Source organism: Culex pipiens, chromosome 1 (genome assembly GCF_016801865.2).
Source record: "Culex pipiens pallens isolate TS chromosome 1, TS_CPP_V2, whole genome shotgun sequence".
Lineage (NCBI taxonomy): Eukaryota > Metazoa > Arthropoda > Insecta > Diptera > Culicidae > Culex > Culex pipiens.
In genome coordinates, this window is record NC_068937.1 from 23,542,736 (window position 1) to 23,566,230 (window position 23,495).

Genomic DNA, 23,495 nt, shown 5'->3' on the forward strand with positions numbered 1-23,495 from the left:
GTTAATTGCTTTTTCAAATATTTTTACCGTTTTTTTTTAATTTTATGCTTTTATCATTAAAAAATATTAAAATGTAAAAAAATGGTTTTTTATCCCTTTCAAAAAGTTCTTCTTAATTATCAAAAATATTTGTTTATTTTCATAACAATTTAAAAGAATATTATATAAAAAAAATTGTGGCTTTAAAAAACATTTGTTAATTTCTTTTTCAAATATTTTTACTGATTTTTTTAATGTTCTGCTTTTTTCATTGAAAAATATTAAAATGTAAAAAAAAATTATCCCTTTCAAAAAGTTCTTCTTGATTATCGAAAATATTTGTTTATTTTCATAACAATTTAAAAGAATATTATATAAAAAAAAATTGTGGCTTTAAAAAAACATTTGTTAATTTCTTTTTCAAATATTTTTACTGATTTTTTTAATGTTCTGCTTTTTTCATTGAAAAATATTAAAATGTTAAAAAAAAAATTTATCCCTTTCAAAAAGTTCTTCTTGATTATCAAAAATATTTGTTTATGATGCTAACTTTTCGCGAGGTTTATTAATTTTTTTAATTTAATTTTTGTGTCTTTTTGATTTGAAAATCTTTTTAAATTACCCAAAAAATATTTTTTCTGAATTTTTCATAAAAGTCAAGTTTTCAATGTGTTGAAATTTATGAAAACCAGAACTGTAATTTTCTAAATTTGAGTCTTTCAAAATGTTGGACAATTTGTTTATCAAATACTCAATATTTGTGCAAAAAGCATGCAAAATTTCTGCAATTTTGTATTTTTTTTTGTTTTAATTTGGGTTTTTGAAAATAAATTCTGCATTTTAGAAAATTTCACTTTATTGTAAAAAATCATTAAATTGGGGAAATTTGTCAATCCAAATATATTTTTTTAAAGTGGTAAAAGTCCTAGCTATTGTTTTTTTCATTTATGTCCATAGTTAATAATGTGTTTTTGAAAATGTATGGAAATCGTCCACAAAAGAGGAGGGGAGTTTAAAAAAAGTGTCTACGTGGTTTATGGATGGTCCATAGCTTGTGAAAATTTCAGTAGTGTTAGTTGTTAAACTATTTTTTCTTATTTACAATTTAAATTTGTAGTTTGTTGAAAAAAGTCGTTTCGTAAAACAATTTTCAATCCCATGTTTTAAAAAGCCATGAAAATCTTCGAGTACTTCATAAATACAGGATTTTGTTTTAAAATTGCTAAAAGCTCAACAATTATCAACATTGTGGAAATCCACGCCAAATTTTTATTCGTTGTATTTTCGAGCATTTTATTTTAATTTTTCATTAAAAAACTGGTTTGGTATTTTGTTCGAACAATCCTAAATTTGCATTCGTTTGATACCCGGCTTTAATTATTTTAAATTAAGTACTTTCAAAAAAATCAATGCAAATGTTGCCTCCGCTTTTGAAACCTATTTGGCAACATTTGAACATTTGAGTATTTAAAAAAATACGATAGTTTGTAAAAAGTCATCAAATTTCTTCCAAATATCTGCAAATTTTGTGTTTGTTTAACACGGTTTCACATTTTGAAAATTAGAATAAATATCAATTTTATTTTTTTAAATTGGGAATCTCTAAAAAATATTGTTTTGGATTATGTTACAAATAAAAATGTACTTTAAATAAAAACCATCATTTTGTTCAAATATAATTTTGTGAAAATACATTCTAAATTTGGGCTTGTTTGAGGTATGTTGATATTAAAAAAAAATCTGTTCTGAATATTTGAGATCGTTCTGATTGAATTTATTCGTTTATTATGATTAGCAACCTTGACGCTTTGGAAAAGTTAAAACATTTCATGTTATAATTGAAAAAACCTGAAAATCATACAAGAGCAAGTTTTAAAGATTGAAACTTGAAAAAATATGCACGCAAAATTTATCACGGTTTAATTCTTGAATAAAATGTGTGCCTAAAGAGAAAAACAGTGTATTTTCTAATTTTCAAACTTTGTTATTGTTATTTCATCAAAATTGCGTCGAATTTGATATTATACCAGTTTTATACCAGCTGGTATAAAGTGGTATAAACTTGCTAAAATAACTTTTTGGAGCTTTAAAAATTATAACGACCATGAAACAACCTACCAAAGCTCGATTCCCTTGCTAAAAATCACTTTCAGCTCATGCTCGACACCCTGCCAAGGACTTTGCACACTCCAGCGCGGCTTTCCCAGAAGATATATAGCGCGGACCCAGATGTTCATCGCACCAGACTGAAACCAGCTCGCTCGTTCGCCCGCAATGGATTGCCCCAGCAAATGTCAAAGGTCACACCATGATATTTGAAGTTTGCTACTTTGTCGGTCTCGTCGTCGCCGTCGTGGAATTAACTTGAAAAGTTCTTCTCGGCAGGGAGTTTTCGTTCTCTTCCAAGTAAAACCAGGCACACCTGGGAAAACGCGCGTCAATTTTATTCCTTTCATCACTTTGGATCAACCAATCACTTGACGCAGCACAGCTTCCCGCCAACCCGCGCACTCCCCGGACTCGGACAGGCAAAGTCAATCCCACCAACCAGCTGGATCCGCCGACCCTCCATCCACTGCAGCGTTCGATTGGCCCAAACGCAGTCCCAGCGATTGTCGCGCAGCGACAGCTTCTTCAACGCTTGAAGCCGCACCAGGCTGCTGCCGACCTGCTCGAGCAAGTTACCCTCCAGCTCGAGCAGCTCCAGCCGGTCCATGCTCCACAGCTCCACGTCCAACCGCCGAAGGCGGTTATTGCTCAAGTTCAGCCGCACCAGCTTCCGCAGAGGTAGCTGAACCCCGGGCACGACCCCGTCAATCACGCGCAGTCCGTTTCCACGAAGACTCAGCTCGCGCAGCTCGTCCAGCCCGTCGAACGCCGTCCAGCTGAGCTGACGGAGCTTGTTGTTGTTCAGGTTGAGCTGTTGGAGGACGTGAAGTCGGTGAAGTTGACTCACTTCGGTCAGCCGGTTGTCGGCGGCGTACAGGACGCGAAGCTGGTAAGCGGCATCAGGTAGGATGTCCAGCTCGCGGACGCCGGTTCGGCGTAGGATCAGCGTACGGAGATAGGGCGGTACGAAGAATCGGTCCACGGAACGGGATCGCTGCGGCCATACCTCCAGGTAGCTTAGTCGGCCGAAGGCCGCTATCAACGGTGCGTCGAACGAGGTTACGTTACCACTGGCCACCGTCAGTCGCCGGGTCGTCCGGAGTTCTACCGAGTTCTCCAACTCCGGAAGCGTGTAGTTGTGGCAGCGATTCAAGCAGAGGGTGAGGTATTCGGTGGCTTCGACAGGAAGTTGTGACGTGCAAAAGAGCCTGTAATTGGAAAAACGGAACATCTGATGATCTGAGCAGTTGGGAAGCGTTGAAGTCTGACTTACAGAATCGCGGCCGCTGGCAGTAGTAGTACCAGCTTCATCTCGGTTGAACGGTTCGGCGACGACTGCGTGTTGATAGTACATCGCCGGTCGTCAGTGCAAATGAGCTACAACGCCGCGCGAGGTGACCGATGTTTGTAAATATTGATTAATCGGCGAACAGGTCGATCGGTATAGAGTGTGATGGTGACCTAAATACCATGCTGGAATCCTCGCGGGGAGAGTTCATTCAGTAAAATGTACCTTTCCCGACATGGCGATGATGATTGTTATGACATAAATCTGAATGTCAGTTTCAGAATAAGGTTCAGTGACGTCAACTCCGGCTTTCAATTTTTTTTCTGAATCTGAGTTTGACTCTTTATAAAGACCGACTTCATCGACCCAGACTCCAATAACAACCTTTTTTGAAAATTTAGTCGACTCTAACTTCGACTCTGACTTCGGTTTATGAAAATTTAAACGCCAAAATTGCTGAAATTGCCAAAAGTGCTAAAATTGCTAAAATTTCCAAAATTTCCAAAATTGTTGAAATTTCCAAAATTGCTGAAATTGTTAGAATTGCTAAAATTGCCAAAAGTGCTAAAATTGCTAGAATGTTTATATTGCTCAAGTGGCTGAAATTGCTGAAAATTGCCAAAAATGCTTCTTAAAACGCTTAAATTGCCAAATTTGCCAAAATTGCAAAAATGCTTAAATTGCTTAAATTGCTAAAATTGCAAAAATTGCAAAAATTGCAAAAATGGCTAAACTTGCTAAAATTGCTAAAATTGTCTAAAACGCTAATACTGTTAAAATTTCCAAAATTGCTAATATTACCAAAATTGCTAAAATAGCTTTAATTGCTGAAATTTCTAAAATTGCTAAAATTGACAAAATTGCCAAGATTGCTAAAATTGTCAAAAGCGCTAAAATTGCTGAAATTTCCAAATTGATAAAATTGCTAAAATTTCCTGAATTGCCAAAGTTGCTTAAACGGCTAAAATGTTAAGTTGCCAAAAATGTCAGAATTGCTAAATTTGCTTATATTGCCAAAAGTGCTGAAATTGCTACAATGCTAAAATTGCCAAAATTGCTAAAATTGCAAAAAAATCTTGAATTGCCAATGTTGCTTAAATGCATAAAATGTTAAAATTGGCAAAATTGTTAAAATTGCTAAATTTGCTTATATTGCCAAAAGTACTAAAATTGCTAAAGTGCTAAAATTGCTAATGTGGATAAAATTGCCACAACTGCCAAAATTGTTAGAATTGCTAAAATTACCAAAATTGCTAGATGCTAAATTTCCAGAAATGGCTAAAATTGCCAAAAGTGCTAAAATTCAAAAAAAAAATGCCAAAAATGCTAAAACTGCTTAAATTGCCAAATATGCTAAAATTGCTAAAATTGCCATAATTGCTAAAATTGTATAATACTGTTAAAATTTCCAAAATTGATTATATTGTCAAAATTGCTAAAATTTCCAAAATTGCTAAAATTGCTGAAATTGCTAAAATTGCTAAAAGTGCCAAAAGCGCTAAAATTGCTAAAATTTCAAAATTGATAAAATTGCTAAAAATTCTTAAATTGCCAAAGTTGCTTTAACGGCTAAAATTTTAAAATTGCCAAATGTGCTCAAATTGCTAAAATGGTTAAAATTGCCAAAATTGCTGAAATTGTTAGAATTGCTAAAATTGCCAAAAGTGCTAAAATTGCTAGAATGTTTATATTGCTCAAGTGGCTGAAATTGCTGAAAATTGCCAAAAATGCTTCTTAAAACGCTTAAATTGCCAAATTTGCCAAAATTGCAAAAATGCTTAAATTGCTTAAATTGCTAAAATTGCAAAAATTGCAAAAATGGCTAAACTTGCTAAAATTGCTAAAATTGTCTAAAACGCTAATACTGTTAAAATTTCCAAAATTGCTAATATTACCAAAATTGCTAAAATAGCTTTAATTGCTGAAATTTCTAAAATTGCTAAAATTGACAAAATTGCCAAGATTGCTAAAATTGTCAAAAGCGCTAAAATTGCTGAAATTTCCAAATTGATAAAATTGCTAAAATTTCCTGAATTGCCAAAGTTGCTTAAACGGCTAAAATGTTAAGTTGCCAAAAATGTCAGAATTGCTAAATTTGCTTATATTGCCAAAAGTGCTGAAATTGCTACAATGCTAAAATTGCCAAAATTGCTAAAATTGCAAAAAAATCTTGAATTGCCAATGTTGCTTAAATGCATAAAATGTTAAAATTGGCAAAATTGTTAAAATTGCTAAATTTGCTTATATTGCCAAAAGTACTAAAATTGCTAAAGTGCTAAAATTGCTAATGTGGATAAAATTGCCACAACTGCTAAAATTGTTAGAATTGCTAAAATTACCAAAATTGCTAGATGCTAAATTTCCAGAAATGGCTAAAATTGCCAAAAGTGCTAAAATTCAAAAAAAAATGCCAAAAATGCTAAAACTGCTTAAATTGCCAAATATGCTAAAATTGCTAAAATTGCCATAATTGCTAAAATTGTATAATACTGTTAAAATTTCCAAAATTGATTATATTGTCAAAATTGCTAAAATTTCCAAAATTGCTAAAATTGCTGAAATTGCTAAAATTGCTAAAAGTGCCAAAAGCGCTAAAATTGCTAAAATTTCAAAATTGATAAAATTGCTAAAAATTCTTAAATTGCCAAAGTTGCTTTAACGGCTAAAATTTTAAAATTGCCAAAAATGTCAGAATTGTTAAAATTGCTAAATTTGCTTATATTGCCAAAAGTGCTAAAATTGCTACAGTGCTAAAATTGATAAATGCCTAAAATGTTAAAATTGCCAAAATTGTTGAAATTGCTTAATTTGCTAATATTGCCAACATTGCTAAAATTGCTGAAATTATTAGAATTGCTAAAATTGCTAAAGTGGCTAAAGTTGCTAAAATTGCCAAAAGTACTAAAATTGCTAAAATGGCCGAAGTGCTAAAATTGCTAAAATTACTAAAGTGGCTACAATTGCCACAACTGCTGAAATTGTTAGAATAGCTAAAATTGCCAAAAGTGCTAAAATGTCTAAATTGCCAAATTGCCAAATTTGACAAAATTGCTTAAATTGCTTGAATTGCTAAAATTGCCAAAATTGTTAAAATTGTCTAAAGCGCTAAAATTTCAAAAATTGGTAAAATGGTCAAAATTGCTAAAATTGCCAAAAATGCTAAAATTGCTTGGATTGCCAAATTGCCAAATTTGCCAAAAATTGCTAAAATTGTCAAAAGCGCTAAAATTGCTAAAATTTCAAAATTGCTAAAATTGACAAAATTGCTAAAATACCATGATTGATAAAATTGCTTGGATTGCCAAATTTTCAAAAATTGGTAAAATTGCTAAAATTTCTAAAATTGCCAAAATTGCTAAAATTGTCTAAAGCGCTAAAATTGCTGAAATTTCCAAAATTGCTAAAATTTCCAAAATTGCTAAAATTTCCAAAATTGCTAAAATTGCCAAAATTGCAAAAGCGCTTACATTGCTAAAAAAGAAACCAAAATGGTCAAAATTTCTAAAATAGCTTAAAAACTACAAAACTTCAAAAAAAAGGAAAAAAGAACAAAAATTGCAAAATATTGCAATCAATGCATAAATTGCCAAGTTTGTAAAGAAAAAATGCACAAATTGCAAAAATGCACAAATTGTAAAAATTACAAGTAAAAAAATTAGCAGAAATTACAAAAACTCAAAATAATAATAAAAATTACAAAAATTAGAAAAATTAGAAAAATTACAAAAATTACAAAAATTACAAAAATTACAAGAAATTACAAAAATTACAAAAATTTCAAAAATTACAAAAATTTCAAAAATTACAAAAATTACAAAAATTACAAAAATTACAAAAAATACAAAAATTACAAAAAATACAAAAATTACAAAAATTACTAAAATTACAAAAATTACAAAAATTACAAAAATTACAAAAATTACAAAAAATTACAAAAATTACAAAAATTACAAAAAAATACAAAAATTACAAAAATTACAAAAATTACAAAAATTACAAAAATTACAAAAATTACAAAAATTACAAAAATTACAAAAATTACAAAAATTACAAAAAATACAAAAATTACAAAAATTACAAAAATTACAAAAATTGCAAAAAATACAGGACAAAAGTTACAAAAATTTAAAAAAAATTAAAGGCTGAGAAATGCAAGAGGAAAATAAATACAACAAACATTCAAAAATCCAGGAATAAAGGATTAAAATATTCAAAATTTTCATAATTTTGAGATTAGAAATTGCAAAAAATCAAAAATTTCAATAATTGCAAAAAATGTTAAAAAATCAAAAATTCAAAAGTAACAAAAATTACAAAAATTATAAAAAAATATTATAAAAATTACAAAAATGGCAAAAATTGTGAAATTTTTTAGAAATTACTAAAATTAAAAAAAATTAAAGGCTGCAAAAGTAAAATAAATACAACAAACATTCAAAAATCCAGGAATTAAGGATTAAAATATTCAAAATTTACATAATTTTCAGATTCAAGATTGCAAAAAAACAAAAATTGCAATAATTGCAAAAATTATAAAAAATATAAAAATTACATAATAAACAAAAATAACATAAATTACAAAAAATACAAAAATTATAAAAATTACAATAACTACAAAAATTACAATAACTACAAAAATTACAATAATTACAAAAATTACAAAAACATACAGAAATTACAAAAAATATAATAATTACCACAATTGCAAAGATTATAAAAATTACTAAAATTACAAAAAATTCTAGAATTACTAATATTACTAAAATTAAAAAAAATTACTTCAATACAAACATTACAATATTACAAAAAAAAACAAAAATTTCAAAAATTGCGGAACTTGCAAAAATTACAAAACTTACATAAATAACAAACATTGCAAAAATGGAAAGAATTCCAAAAGTTGCTGAAATTTCAAAAAAATGCAAAAAAATCAACAAAAAATACAACAAACATTCAAAAATTCAGGCATTGAAGGCTTAAAATATTCAATACTTAAAAACTCAAAATTTTTAATTTAGGGCTTTAAAAATTCAACATTTTAAGAGTTTAGGATTTGAAAAGTTTTTTATGTATTGAATCAATAGTTTAACCATCTAAAAATGTAAAATTCATTATCAAAAATTCAAAAAAATAAAAAAAAGCACAAATTCTTTAAAAATACAAATTTGAGAATTCAAAAATTTTTAGTTCATCAATTAAAAAAATATACATATTTTAAAATCCTGCGAATTAAAAAAAAAATGAAAACTCCCATACACATTTGTAAAACTTTAAAACAAAACTAAACTGCCGCTACTGAGGTTAGCATTGAATATCGAAAGCATTTTTAAAGTTTCAAAAGGAATTACTTTGCCAATTCCTACCACGTTAATGGAATCATTTCCGCATCTCAACTTCAACTTTCCTCCAAAGTATCAATCCATCACATGTTTATTCATTGAGTATCCATCAGCAAACGAACTAGTAGCGGTAAGACCAAGGAGGTGGAGAAATGTTTCTTGTTAGTAATTATCCAACTTAACGCGTTCATCGACGAACATGGCGCGTTGAGTACGTCCGACTACTGTGCGCGTCTGTGTTGGTCTGGTGAAACAGACAGCTTCCTGCATGCATTTCCACAGCAGATAAAAAAGAAAGACGTCAAGCGTGTACGTGATAATACATGCTGGAGCTTCGGTACTTGTAGACCATTAAGTTTGCCGACGAGAGCTTTCAATCGCATTCGCAACTTTTTAGATGAAAGACAAATTGACAATCAAAAAATAAACGGTCAATTTGAACATGATTGGAAACTCACCACGACATATTCACCACTGCTGACTTCACCAAAAAAGCACAATAGTTTGCGTAAATAAAGTGTCAAGCAACTGTCAAATGCTTGTAAGAAAGCTGTGGCGAATTTAAAATTTCCGTGGTGAGTTTCCGATCATGCTCAAGTCTTTTTGTCTGTGATCTGTTTCTGTTTACAGCCAACAAATATGTTTGCAACAATGTAAAAGCTGTTTGAATTTCACACCCAATTTGTGTGTTTGTTGTCGCCGTCGAGTTGAAATCCGATGTTTTTTCCCGTTTTTTTTTGTGCCGGTGCCACTTCAGACTTTGACAGCTCTCAAGTTTCCGCAAACTTTCAAGTTGAACCGAAAGATGGCGCTTACTAAACACACACACACAGACATGCCAACGTCGAAACTTCTTCTTTTGTTTTGAGTTATTCTGAGGTACTTGTAATCAAAGCTGCTGCTTGTTTTTGTGGTGACATGTCGTCGTCGACGACGTTCTCCCCCATCGGCCTCACTCACTCGATCAATGGTTTGTTGACAATGACCGACAATGATGGAATGTTCTATATAGATGGTTGGAAACCACCGACAGGAAATTTAATCCACTTTAAAGTGGGATTTAAATACTGCGCATAGTTTCGATATTGAGAGAGAGTGAGTGTGTGATAACAGGGCGTCCCTGAGTGGCTTGTTTGTAGTTAATATTGGCAATTGAGTGGGGGGACTCTAGTTTGTGGTAGGGTTTGACATAAACCATTTTAAGTACATGATTTCTGAACAAATTCAATAGTTATTACATATTCCTAATGTTCGATTTTTTCTACTCTCTTTTCAGGTATGTAAACCAAAAATCTGTTTTCATTGGAGTAAAATCATTTAAAGAATTGTTGGTAAGCAATGTTAAATATATATATTTCAAGTTAGGTATTTGCGGAGCAGTTCTGTGGGACTTCGGTAAATGACGAATATTCATTTTTTTATTTTGCTTTTCCAACACATATGCTCAAAAATTCCCAAAAAAATCAGTTTTTCATCAAATTTAAGGTCACAGCACCTAAAAGGACCGAATAAAAATAAGTTATGAATAAAAAAAACCCTAAGGTAAGGTTGCCTTACGAAAATAATATGTAAATTAAAGAAAATCTGTATCTTGAGAAGCATTTTCTGATCGATTTGGCGTTTTCGGTAAAGTTGTACCAAACCTACCAAACGTTTGTTTTGATTGTGTGCGTGAGCGCCGTGTAAAAAGTGAAAGTTCGTCACCTTTTAGTTTGACTTTGACCAATCCGGCTTAATTTTTTTTTGTGTTTTCGGTATGCCCTAAGAAGCCATTTTGCATCATAAGTTTGTCCATATAATTTTCCATACAAATTTGGCAGCTGTCCATACAAAAATGATGTATGAAAATACAAAAATCTGTATCTTTTGAAGGATTTTTTTGATCGATTTGGTGTCTTCGGCAAAGTTGTAGGTTTGGATATGGATTACACTGAAAAAAATGATACACGGTAAAAAAATAGTTGATTTTTATTTAATTTAACTTTTTGTCAATAAAACTTGATTTGCAAAAAAAAACAATATTTTTATTTTTTTTATTTTTGATATGTTTTAGAGGACATAAAACACGGCTTGTCTAAAGGTTATTTTTATAGAACTTGAATGAACCTCCCTAATTCACCCTGGAGCTTGTTGGGGGGACTGTCCCGAGTCAGGGAAACTGTTTTTCAAAATCTTCTATCGGTGAAAATTGATTTTATCTCATTTTGAAGTTTTTATACCATAAATATTAGCTAAAATCTCGGAAAAGTGTCAAATATCTCACTAAAATTGGGATATTCTTTGGTCTTGTTTCATCAAAACATTAGTTTTGAGTTCTCTAAATATGTCTTTAATATCCTACACCATGGAAAATGTTTATCTTGGTCGTCAGGTTCGATAAAAGCTGCAAAATAGGTATTTTACTATTTTTTTTTCCTAATTTATCTGGAAATATTAATTTTTCTTATGTTTAACAAAACTGTAGCAAATAAAATGTAGAAAAAATTTGCCGAAGAGAGATTTGTATTACATCGTATCTCTGAAAAGTTATTTCAATTTTAGTATACAAAAAGGTGCAAATTTTCAAAATTCTGTGATATTAATTCCTTTATTGTCCTCAACAGCTATTTCGATCATTTCTAGTTGGACAAATCACACATCCTCAGATGGATTTTAACCTTATTTTATTTGTAGAAAAATTAACAAGTTGACAAAATATTGTTCATCTCTCAAAATACGGCAAAGCGGCGTAAGTGTATTATTGAATATAAATGTTATATTTACGGTGTTCCAATACAACAATTCCCACGCAAACGGTACGGACCAGAATACAAGTGCCCGGATCAACCTCTAATGTGGCCTGGAATTCTCTACCCGAAATAACTGTATACGTAACTTTGTTTGGCCATTAGGATGGTTCATGCCGTGTCAGGGTTGTCCAAAAATAACAATTTTGACGATGTATGCAAAAAAAACACTTTTTGTAAAACCGTTACTCGACGCCGTTTCAACCGGTTATAGTTATCCAGTTTGCAAAAGAAAGGTTACTTGTTTAGAATAAAAAATAGTTTAGTTGAACGTCGTCATGTAATGATTCTGAATTTTTTTTTTTGTAAAAATCATCAAAATTGTTATTTTTGGCAAATTTATTCTACATTTTATTTGCTACAAATCTACACAAACAGTTTTGTTAAACATAAGAAAAATTAATATTTCCAGATGGATTAGAAAGAAAATAGGAAAATACCTATTTTGTAGCTTTATCCAACCTGACGACCAAGATAAACATTTTTCCATGGTGTAGGATATTAAAGGTATATTCAGAGAACCCAAAACTAATGTTTTGATGAAACAAGACCAAAAAATATCCCAATTTTAGTGAGATATTTGACACTTTTTCGAGATTTGAGTTAATATTTATGGTAAAAAAACTTCAAAATGAGATAAAATCAATTTTCACCGATAGATAATTTGGAAAAATAGTTTCCCTGACTCGGGACAGTCCCCCCATTAAGCTCCAGGCTGAATTAGGGAGGTTCATTCAAGTTCTATAAAAATAACCTTTAGACAAGCCGTGAAAATGCCAACTTTTCAGAAATTTCCAGAATGGGCAAAAAATCTTTGACCGAGTTATGAATTTTTGAATCAATACTGATTTTTTCAAAAAAATTTCAACTTCATTTTTCGACTTCATAAAATCGAATTTGCAATCAAAAAGTACTTCAGTGAAATTTTCATAAAGTGCACCGTTTTCAAGTTATAACCCTTTTTAGGTAACTTTTTTAAAAATAGTCGCAGTTTTTCATTTTTTTAAAATAGTGCCCATGTTTGCCCACCTTTAAAAAATTTTTTTTTTGAAAAGCTGAGAAAATTCTCTATATTTTGCTTTGTTGAACTTTGTTGATACGACCCATAGTTGCTGAGATATTGCCATGCAAAGGTTAAAAAACAGGAAAATTGATGTTTTCTAGCAACTATAAATCCGATTTACAAAGTTAAAACATGAAACATTCGTAAAATTTTCCGATCTTTTCGAATACAATATTTTCAAAAATTTTAAATCATGACTAACATTTAAAATTGGCGTAATATTGAATGTTTGGGCCGTTTAAAATGTTAGTCTTGATTTAAAATTTTTGAAAATATTTTTTTCGAAAATATCAGAAAATTTCACGAATGTTTTTTAACCTTTGCATGGCAATATCTCAGCAACTATGGGTCGTATCAACAAAGTTCAACAAAGCAAAATATAGAGAATTTTCTCAGCTTTTCAAAAATATTTTTTTCAAATGTGAGCGAACATGTGCACTAATTTTTAAAAAATGAAAAACTTCGACTATTTTCAAAAAAGTCACCTAAAAATGGTCACTAAAGTACTTTTTGATTGCAAATTCGATTTTACATCGAAAAATGAAGTTAAAAAATTTTTACGACCAATATTTCGATTTTTTGAAAAAATCAGTATTGATAAAAAAAATCATAATTCGGTCAAAGATTTTTTGCACAACTTGGAAATTTCTGAAAAGTTGGCATTTGATGTCCTCTAAAACATATCAAAAAATAAAAAAAATAAAAATAGTGTTTTTTTGCAAATCAAGTTTTAGTGACAAAAAGTTAAATAAAAAATCACCAAAAAATTTTTTACCGTGTATCATTTTTTTCATTGTAGTCCATATCCATACCTACAACTTTGCCGAAGACACCAAATCGATCAAAAAATTCCTTCAAAAGATACACATTTTTGTATTTTCATACATCATTTTTGTATGGACAGCTGCCAAATTTGTATGGAAAATTATATGGAGAATCTAATGATGCAAAATGGCTTCTTGGGCATACTAAAGGCACCAAAAAAGTTTCAGTCGGATTAAAAAAAAAAACAAAAATTAAAATTCCAAAAAAAAACCGATTTCGTGGAGAATTGCTCATAAATCATTTTTGTATGGATAGCTTTTAAATTTGAATGGAAAATTATATGGATTATATGGCTTCAACCGGATACAAAAAACACACCATTCTTTAATAGCCTTTTCACCAAAATTTTGAAAAAAAAACAAAAGAGCCGCTCATTTTAATGAGCGAGCGAAAGTGAGCGGCTCCTAGAATAGAAATTTTGCCCACCTCTACTATTCAATGTTTTTACGTTTGAGCAATAGAATTACTCTTACGATAGTATAAATTGAACCATGAAATTTACTAAAAACATAATAAACGATTACCAATATCACTTATTGCCCAGTTTCAGTTAATCTGGAATCGGTAGCAACCGGCGCTAACTAACATTTCCGTCCCTTAAAATCGAGATCTACAAACTGACATGGCGGGCGCCATTGGTGGCCAATGACTGTTACCTATTCGCAACTGAACTTGTTTTGGCAGTCATGGTGTTTTATCTTTTCAGCGCATTCACGGCCAACCCCATCATTCGACATATCAAACGTCATGAAATTGAAAGATATGACAATCTATCCCGTATTGGTCTGCTGATATAATCTCTTCCACAAAGATACTTCGATCGAGTCTATGCCCCAATTAGTGCCTGCACCAGATCATTTCCACTTTAAACAACACTTTAAGCGTTTCGTGATCATTACTTGGAAAAGGTTTATTGTTCCACCGTCCACCTCCTCGAACCGCCGGGAGTTCCAGCGCCAGAGTCAACTCTCTTTGTTAGGAAAAGAAAAACAAAAACATTGGGGAAAACGAAAATGAAAATTTCCTCCCAGAGCCAGACTTGGAAGCTGCCCGCTGCAGGTCTAATGGAACGTGCCATAAAGAGTTCGGTGTCATATAAATCAGTGGAGTGGGCATAAACAACAACAACAGGTTAAAGCTGCAACTGAAACCGGACTGAAATGGGATTAATTATCCGCTCAAGTGTGAAGGGAAAAGTGGCACTTTTTTATTTCGTTGGTCTGGCGAAAGTCGCAGTAATTGATTTCGAAGAAATCGGTGACCTTCACCTCTGAGATATTGCAAGTTACGTGAAGATTACGTCGATTTGATGTAACTCTGAAAGCATGCAAATTTCCCCAAACGCCCTTCTCTTTCACAACGGGGAGTTTACCTAACCTAAAATTGCCACATTTTGATCGTTTCTCAAAATTTTGCAACGCCCCATGTAGCTCGGCCAGCCATACAAAGTTATTTTGGAAATTCATCCGCCGCGCCGTTCAGGCACGAACGAGCGAGGACGGTCTGCTGGAATTGCATTTTCAGCTCGTGCCGGGTTTCCAAAAACACTTTCACACCGACGTCGGTGCCGTCCAAGGGAAGAAAGTGACGACCATCGACGTGATGCAGCTTAGAGGAGTGAAGTTTAGCTCGAAAACCGCAACAACAGCTCGGGTCTAAACTCTCTCGCAGCAGCGTGGTCGTAAATTTGCAGAAATTTATAAACTATTATTACCACAGTGGCGATTAATAATGCAGAAAGTTAATTTAGAGCACGTCTTTGCCTCGAAAACCTCCCCGGAGTTGAGAGGGGGTCTTGCTTGGGAATGCTGCTGCTCGAAGAGCAGATGGTTAGCGTAGAATAGGTTGTTGAGCAGTCCCGATTTTGGAGTTCAAACTTTCTCAGTACTTCGCAGCCGGCCTTCAGAACTCAACAGTCCATCTCAACCTACCCGAGCAGACGGAAATAACTTGAGAATAACATTTTTTGTTATTTGAGAATACTAGTCCAATAACATACTATGTTATTTATAACAAGTTTTGTTATTTGACGTTATGATTTTTTTGTTATTGAATTGTTATTGTAATAACAGACTAATAACATTTTGAGGTATTCTTCGAACAAATCTTTGTTATTATTTTTTGTTATTTTAACAACTAATCCGATCATGGCGGTATTCTTCCATAACAAAAAATGTTGTTTTTTTACAATAACAGGCCAATAACAACTTTTGTTATGATAACATAAACTGTTATGAAACTCTTATGCAAAAATTGATTTTTCAAGAATATTCCATAACAAAATATGTTATTTTAACAGTATTTGTCATTGAAATGGCATGAATTTTGTTATTACCGTCTGCTCGGGTAGTTCAACCCAGGGTTGTTACGGACGGCGCGGATCGCGCGGATAGCGCGGATTTGGCGCGGATTTGCTGACTAATTTTGCTCAGGCGCGGATTTCGCGCGGATGGCAATTTTGATAAATAAATAGATAAAAAGATAGAATCACTTTCAAGTTATTAAGAAAAATATTATCAAGAATAACGAGAATTTGTTTTTTTTTTTCATTGAGTGCAATTTCAATTTCTCATTAATAGATTTTTTTCTGAAAATGTTTGTTTGTATTTTATTAATACGAACCGTCGAAAAATTAAGGTGAAGATTATGTAGAGATTATTTTTCAAATGTATGGTTGAAAATTTCTTAAATAAAATTATTACTACACTTATCTCATTTCTTAATATATCCGGCTCTGAATATGTTATTTCTTATGAGTTTTGAGAATTCAAATTTCAAATTCGATTTTTTTTTTATATTTTAATAGTTTTTTTTAATCAAAATTTTCAAAATTCAGATTAAATTTTTTCGAATTTCTAAAATCGTAATTTAAAAAATCCGAAATTTCTAAAATTCAAAATTTTTAAAAATCTGAATTCAAAACACCAAAAAAATAAAAAAAATCCAAAATTCAAAATTTAAGGAAAAATTCATAATTTAAAAAATCAAAATTAAAAAAAATCAAAATTGAAAACTAAAAAATATTAAATTAATAACAATTTTACAAAAAAACGGAAATCAAAATAATCTCAAATAAAATTTAAATTTTTAGATTCTTAAATTCCTTAATTCTTAAATTCTTAAATTCTTAAATTCTTAAATTCTTAAATTCTTAAATTCTTAAATTCTTAAATTTTTTAAATTCTTAAATTCTTAAATTCTTAAATTCTTAAATTCTTATATTCTTAAATTCTTAAATTCTTAAATTCTTAAATTCTTAAATTCTTAAATTCTTAAATTCTTAAATTCTTAAATTCTTAAATTCTTAAATTCTTAAATTCTTAAATTCTTAAATTCTTAAATTCTTAAATTCTTAAATTCTTAAATTCTTAAATTCTTAAATTCTTAAATTCTTAAATTCTTAAATTCTTAAATTCTTAAATTCTTAAATTCTTAAATTCTTAAATTCTTAAATTCTTAAATTCTTAAATTCTTAAATTCTTAAATTCTTAAATTCTTAAATTCTTAAATTCTTAAATTCTTAAATTCTTAAATTCTTAAATTCTTAAATTCTTAAATTCTTAAATTCTTAAATTCTTAAATTCTTAAATTCTTAAATTCTTAAATTCTTAAATTCTTAAATTCTTAAATTCTTAAATTCTTAAATTCTTAAATTCTTAAATTCTTAAATTCTTAAATTCTTAAATTCTTAAATTCTTAAATTCTTAAATTCTTAAATTCTTAAATTCTTAAATTCTTAAATTCTTAAATTCTTAAATTCTTAAATTCTTAAATTCTTAAATTCTTAAATTCTTAAATTCTTAAATTCTTAATTTTTAAATTCTTAAATTCTTAAATTCTTAAATTCTTAAATTCTTAAATTCTTAAATTCTTAAATTCTTAAATTCTTAAATTCTTAAATTCTTAAATTCTTATATTCTTAAATTCTTGAATTCTTAAATTCTTAAATTCTTAAATTCTTAAATTCTTGAATTCTTAAATTCTTAAATTCTTCATTCATCGGAATGAAATTTTAGTGAGGAATTTGGAATACAATCTGTATTAAAATTCAAAGATTTTGAATTTTTAGAATTTTGAAATCTAAAATTTAATCATATTAAAATTTTAGATTTTGGGTTTTTGAGCTTATATTTTTGAAGTTAAATTTCATTTATTAGATTTTTCAATTTTGTTTATATCGGTTTATAATTTTCTATTTTGTTTATATTGGTCAAAGTTATTGAAGTGTCCCTCTGGTTTGCAAAATGATTTTTTTGTGACACTTGTCTTGATGTCTTTTGAGGTTTTTTTAAAGGATTTTTTGCTTACATTCTTTCAAACATAAAACGAGTTTCATTTTTTTATCAAATACTTTCTGTATTAGTTTTTTTTCTTTGCAAATAACATTTCTTGAATGTTGGTCGCGATTTTTTTTTATATGGCGCGGATTGAGGTTTCGGTCGGCGCGGATTTGGCGCGGATTTTTTTTTCGACTTTCCCGTAACAACCCTGAACCTGGTCAATCTCTCAAGTGGCACGCTTCGTCGGGTCGCCCACCAACTTGAATTGGTCAATATCCGCGCGGTCTCAATCTGTGAACTAATAGGCCGCCCATTTAGCACCGGACTGCTAACGAGAAACTTGCGGTCGCGTTTTGCGGTATCGCGCAAGAATTTACCGATTCGCTGCCTGCGAGATATTTGACCAGCTGTCCAAGATACGGTGTTCACGCTGAAGCAATTGAGCTCCACTTTTCATCTCTCTCGCAAGCAATTGTTCGCGGAATTGCGTGGGTTGAAGCTCGCAAGAAATCGGTCACTCTCCGGTAATGGCAATCGAGGAAGTGTGTATTGTATACGGTATTGATCTTGGGGCGCCTCGACCTGAACGCCTACGCCGTAGACTTGTTGGTGAAGGACACTCGGATTCAAGTCTTGCTAAAACGGTTCACGAGGTGTGAAACTTGGCCAAGTCGGATCAAATATTTAGAACTCGATTTGTCGTTTGGAGGAGTTTCTTATTTTGACGAAGTCGACGAGGGTCGGGTTATTCATTTTGATCCCGATGAATAATAGATATATTTTTAGTCCGAAGAACACCCGGCATCTGCCGTTTCTCACCCGCTGTCGAAAAACCATTTAGCGACGACATTTTCCAACAACCTTCAAGTGCCATCGCTACTAAAGAAACGAGTATCGAGTGCCACCCAAGTCGAAAATCCCTCTATATATAAATCAATGTTCGATTCGATTCAAGTCGAAAGTGTGTCCTAACCCTTCGTAACCCTAACCTACCTACACAAACACACCTTAAACCTGTCAAGCGACAAACAAACAAACAAATCGAACCCCTCGCGGACGACACCCTCGTATATGGAAACGACCTTGACCAAGTATTAAATTCCACACCGGTAACTACAACGGGGATTATGGGTCTGTCCTCCCTTTCCTCCATTCCAGTCGTCCAGAATCAACGAACACACTTGAAAAGTGGGGACTACTGTCACTCGCACTCAGCACTCTACTCTTTCACCCTATATTTACATCATCTGCCGTCAACGATTGGTAGTCAACTATTTTGAAGAGTTGTAATGAAGAGTGGGGCCAGAGCTTCCAGAACCAACAGCCTAGTAGAGCAATTCTCTACCAAAACTGGAAATGGATTTTATTTGTATTTTTTTATTTGGCTCAAACTTTGTGGGGGCCTTCCCTATGACCAAAGAAGCTATTTTGTGTCATTGGTTCACCCATACAAATCTCCATAGGTAATTCTCCGCCAACTCACACAGCAGTTGCCCCGACCCCTCTTCGATTTGCGTGAAACTTTGTCCTAAGGGGTAACATTTGTCCCTGATCACGAATCTGAGGTCCGTTTTTTGATATCTCGTGACGGAGGGGCGGTACGACCCCTTCCATTTATGAACATGCGAAAAAAGAGGTGTTTTCCAATAATTTGCAGCCTGAAACGGTGATGAGGTAGAAAATTGGTGTCAAAGGGACTTTTATGTAAAATTAGACGCCCGATTTGGTGGCGTACTCAGAATTCCGAACAAAACGAATTTTTCATCGAAAAAACACTAAAAAAAAGTTTTAAAAATTATCCCATTTTCCGTTACTTGACTGTAAAAAATTTTAGAACTCGTCATTTTATGGGAAATTCAATGTACTTTTTGAATCTACATTGACCCAGAAGGGTATTTTTTTTTCATTTAAAACAAAATTTTTCATTTTAAATTTCGTGTTTTTTTTCTAACTTTGCAGGGTTATTATTTAGTGTGTAAAAATGTTCTACAAAGTTGTAGAGCAGACAATTACAAAAAAATAATATAAAGACATAAGGGGTTTGCTTATAAACATAACGAGTTATCGCGATTTTACGAAAAAAAAGTTTTGAAAAAGTAACTTTTTGCGATTCTTTTTGTTTCGTTGTCCGTGTCTGTTGCTGGTGACCATGAACGGCCATGATCAATGACTACCAACGTTTTCAAAACTTTTTTTTTCATAAAATCGCGATAACTCGTGATGTTTATTAGCAAACCCCTTATGTCTATATATCAAAAATTTTGTAATTGTCTGCTCTACAACTTTGTAGAACATTGTTACACTCTAAAAAATAACCCTGCAAAGTTAGAAAAAACACGAAATTTTAAAATGAAAAATTTTGTTCTAAGTGAAAAAATGACCCTTCTGGGACAATGTAGATTCGAAAAGCACATTAAATTTACCTTAAAATGACATGTTCCAAAAAAATTTACAGTCAAATAACGGAATATGGGAGAATTTTTAAAACTTTTTTAGTGTTTTTTTCGATGAAAAATACGTTTTTTCGGAATTCTGAGTACGCCATCAAATCGGGCGTCTAATTTTACATAAAAGTCCCTTTGACACCAAATTTCTATCTCATCACCGTTTCAGGCTGCACATTATTTAAAAACACCTCTTTTTTCGCATGTTCAAAAATAAAAGGGGTCGTACCGCCCCTCCGTCACGAGATATAAAAAAAACGGACCTCAGATTCGTGATCAGGGACAAAAGTTACCCCTTAGGACAAAGTTTCACGCAAATCGAAGAGGGGTCGGGGCAACTGCTGTGTGAGTTGGCGGAGAATTACCCCCATACAATTTTGGCTGTTGTCCATACAAATATGGTACGTAAATATTCAAACAGCTGTAACTTTTGAGTGAGTTTTCTGATCAATTTGGTGTCTTGGGCAAAGTTGTAGGTATTCTTGAGGACTATTGAGAAAAAAATAGGTACACGGAAAAAAATTGCCGGTTTGCCAAAAACTCAGTTTCCCAAAATACGTATTTTTTATATGTTTAAGGGGTTACATACATGTAGAAAATCACAAAATTTCATAGTACGGAAAATTTATTAAATCAACTTTAAAGATGATTTTCAATCACTCCTGAAAGTTTGATGAAGATATTTCAAGGTTAAACTTCAAGCTGAAAATGTTGCCATGCGCAAAGCGAACTGTCAAACTTTGCGAGCGTTTATCTCTGAACACCGAGTTGATATACGGGTGCCACGCTATATCGAGATGGGATGGACCAAATTGTCTGAAATTTGGGGTGAAGACTCGCAAGACATATTCCGTGGGCGTGACGAAGCTCGATTTTGATATTTTGCATTTTAAAAATATGCAAAAATCAAAAACTTTTTTAAAAATAAACTTTTTGAAAGTCGGCCTTCGTATTGCACACAGGACCGTTTTAATGAGTCTTCACCAAAATTTTTAGCCGATTTGGTCAAGGCACTTCATATAGCTGTATCTCGGCAATGATACAACCAAATGTTTTCATATTTATTTTAATGAAAGTTGAAAATATATATTTTAATGTTCTGAAAACAAATTAAAAAAAAAAGTTTAGGTTTGTGCTCAAATCAACCTCTGACATTTTTGCCGATTTACATGTATGTAACCCCTTAAGGAGGAGAAATAATCGAAGTTTCATGCAAAAACAAGTTTGTCTAAAATTTTAAATGTAAAATTGAATTTGGAATCGAAAAGTACTGTACAGATTTTTTGATATAGGGTCCCGTTTTCAAGATATAGCCACGGAAAGTTTGATTTTAGCAAAATATTTGCAGTTTTTCGATTTTTAAAAATAGTAACCATGAGTGGCCATTTCTAAAAATATATTTTTTGAGAAGTTCAGAAATCTTGCTACAAAATTGTCACATAAATAATTGTTTCGTATGTTTCGGATGGAACGGATTTCCAGAACCCGTTGGGTACCTGGGTCCCGAATTTAATATATTTGGTCAAATTATAAAAAAATACCTATTAAACGCAACCAAGAGCGTCTTAATTGGTACAAATATGCCAGAGTTGGGATCTCAAAAAGGACTTTTTTCGTTTGTAGCAGGTTCCCGGTGAACACAGTGACAAAAATCGGATTTTTGAGTTTTTGCTTCCCTCACCTCAATGAGGAAAGGCTTTAAAATCACTCGAAAAATGAACTTCTTTATTAGACCTCGTAGACCCACCTTCACGTATACCTTCACGACTCAGAATCAAATTCTGTACAAATGTCTGTGCGTGTGTCTGGATGTGAGTCCGTGCACCGAAAAATATGCACACGATTATCTCCGGATTGGCTGAACCGATTTCGACCGTTTTGGTCTCATTCGATCTGTCTTGGGGTCCCACAAGACCCTAGTTAATATTATGAAGTTTAGTAAAGTACTTCAAAAGTTATGCTTAAAAAACGATTTCGAATAAAGTCCGGAAGATTGTAAAAAGGGTGTTTTTTGTAATAAAACCCGTCATGCTATACATTTTTTGAAAGGTATTTAAAAAAAGATCTTTCCAACGAGCCGTTGAAGATCGTTGAAGATCTGACAATCCTATCAAAAGTTATGAGCACTTAAGTGTTATTTATGCACTTTTTGGTGGCCGGATCTCAGATATTTTGATGAAAACGTTGTCCGGATCCACCATGCGACCTGTCTTTGTATAGGTAATCAAAAGACCTTTCCAATCACCCTAAAACGTTGTAGATCTGACAACCCTATCAAAGGTTATAACCACTTAAGTGTTATTTATACACTTTTTTAGACCGGATCTCAGATATTTTGATAAAAATAAGTCTTGTTTAAACTCTTTTTTGAGGCTCTGTAGTGTAACTTTATGAATGTAAGGAAGGCACCACCCACCTAAAGGTGGATTAAGCAACGTTTTTTTTTTTTTTTTTTGGGTTGAAAAGGACCCCAATATCTAATGGAATCTAATTCAAGTTTTCTTCAAGTCAAATTCAACTGAATTGATTCAATGTGCAAGTCAAAAACAGTTCAAGTTAACTCAGTCCAACTAACATACTGTTCAAGTCTAAGTCAGTTCAAACCAAAGTGAGTCTTGTTCAGTTCAAGTCTTGTTCAGCAGTTCAGGTCAAAATCAGTAAAATTATTTCAAAAATAGGTCAGTCATGTTAAATTCTACATTCTTCTTCAATTATACTCAGTTCAAGAAATCTTCAGCTCAAGTTAACGTCAGTTCAGGACATTTGCTTCTTGGATCATTCCCAGTTCAAGTTAATGCCAGTTCTAGTCATGTTCAGTTTAGGTCAATGCTTCATGAGTTATGCTCAGTTAATATTGGCCATTTTGGGAATTTTGATCATTTTGATCTCTTGGGTCTCTTTGATCATATTGGCCATTTTGATCATTCTGGTGATAGGTGTATTTTTGGTCATTTAGGTCAAATTGTTCATATTAGTCATTTTGTAATTTTGGTCATTTTGGACATTTAGGTCATTTAGATCAAAATTGTATTTTTTGGTAATTTAGGTCATATTAGTCATTTTGGTCATTTACGTCATGTTGGTCATTTTTTTAGTTTTGGCAATTTTTGTAATTTTGGTCATTTAGGCCATTTTGGCCATTTAAGTCATTTGGACCATTTTGGTAATTTTGGTCATTTTGGCTATTTAGGTCATTTGTGCCATTTAGGTCATTTTGAGCATAATTGTATTTTTGATCATTCAGGTCAAATTGGTATTATTAGTCATTTTGTTCATTTTTGTCGTTTTAATCATATTGGTAATTTTTGTATTTTTGGTAATTTTGGTCATTAAGGTTAAATCGTTAATATTAGTCATTTTGGTCATTTTGATAATTTTGGTC

The 23,495-nt window shown here is 31.8% G+C and overlaps 2 protein-coding genes across 4 annotated transcripts in view; one reads left to right on the forward strand and one right to left on the reverse strand.

The window, feature by feature from the left end:
- Nucleotides 1-23,495, forward strand: part of LOC120414508 (PH and SEC7 domain-containing protein) — a 162,114-nt gene that overhangs the window by 38,410 nt on the left and 100,209 nt on the right. The gene's annotated exons all lie outside the window — the stretch shown is intronic.
- On the reverse strand, nucleotides 2,401-3,585 carry LOC120414509 (leucine-rich repeat-containing protein 15-like). Its single transcript, XM_039575717.2, has 2 exons — nucleotides 3,362-3,585; nucleotides 2,401-3,296 (listed from the first exon to the last, which is right to left on the reverse strand). The coding sequence occupies exons 1-2, from the start codon at nucleotides 3,397-3,399 to the stop codon at nucleotides 2,453-2,455; spliced, it is 882 nt and encodes a 293-aa protein (XP_039431651.1). The 5' UTR covers nucleotides 3,400-3,585; the 3' UTR covers nucleotides 2,401-2,452.

Coding starts and splice junctions, on each gene's coding strand:
- LOC120414509 (XM_039575717.2), bottom strand. CDS start 3,399: ATGAAGCTGGTACTACTACTGCCAGCGGCCGCGATTCT. Junction 3,297..3,361: donor CTGCCAGCGGCCGCGATTCT/GTAAGTCAGACT, acceptor TTCCAATTACAG/GCTCTTTTGCACGTCACAAC.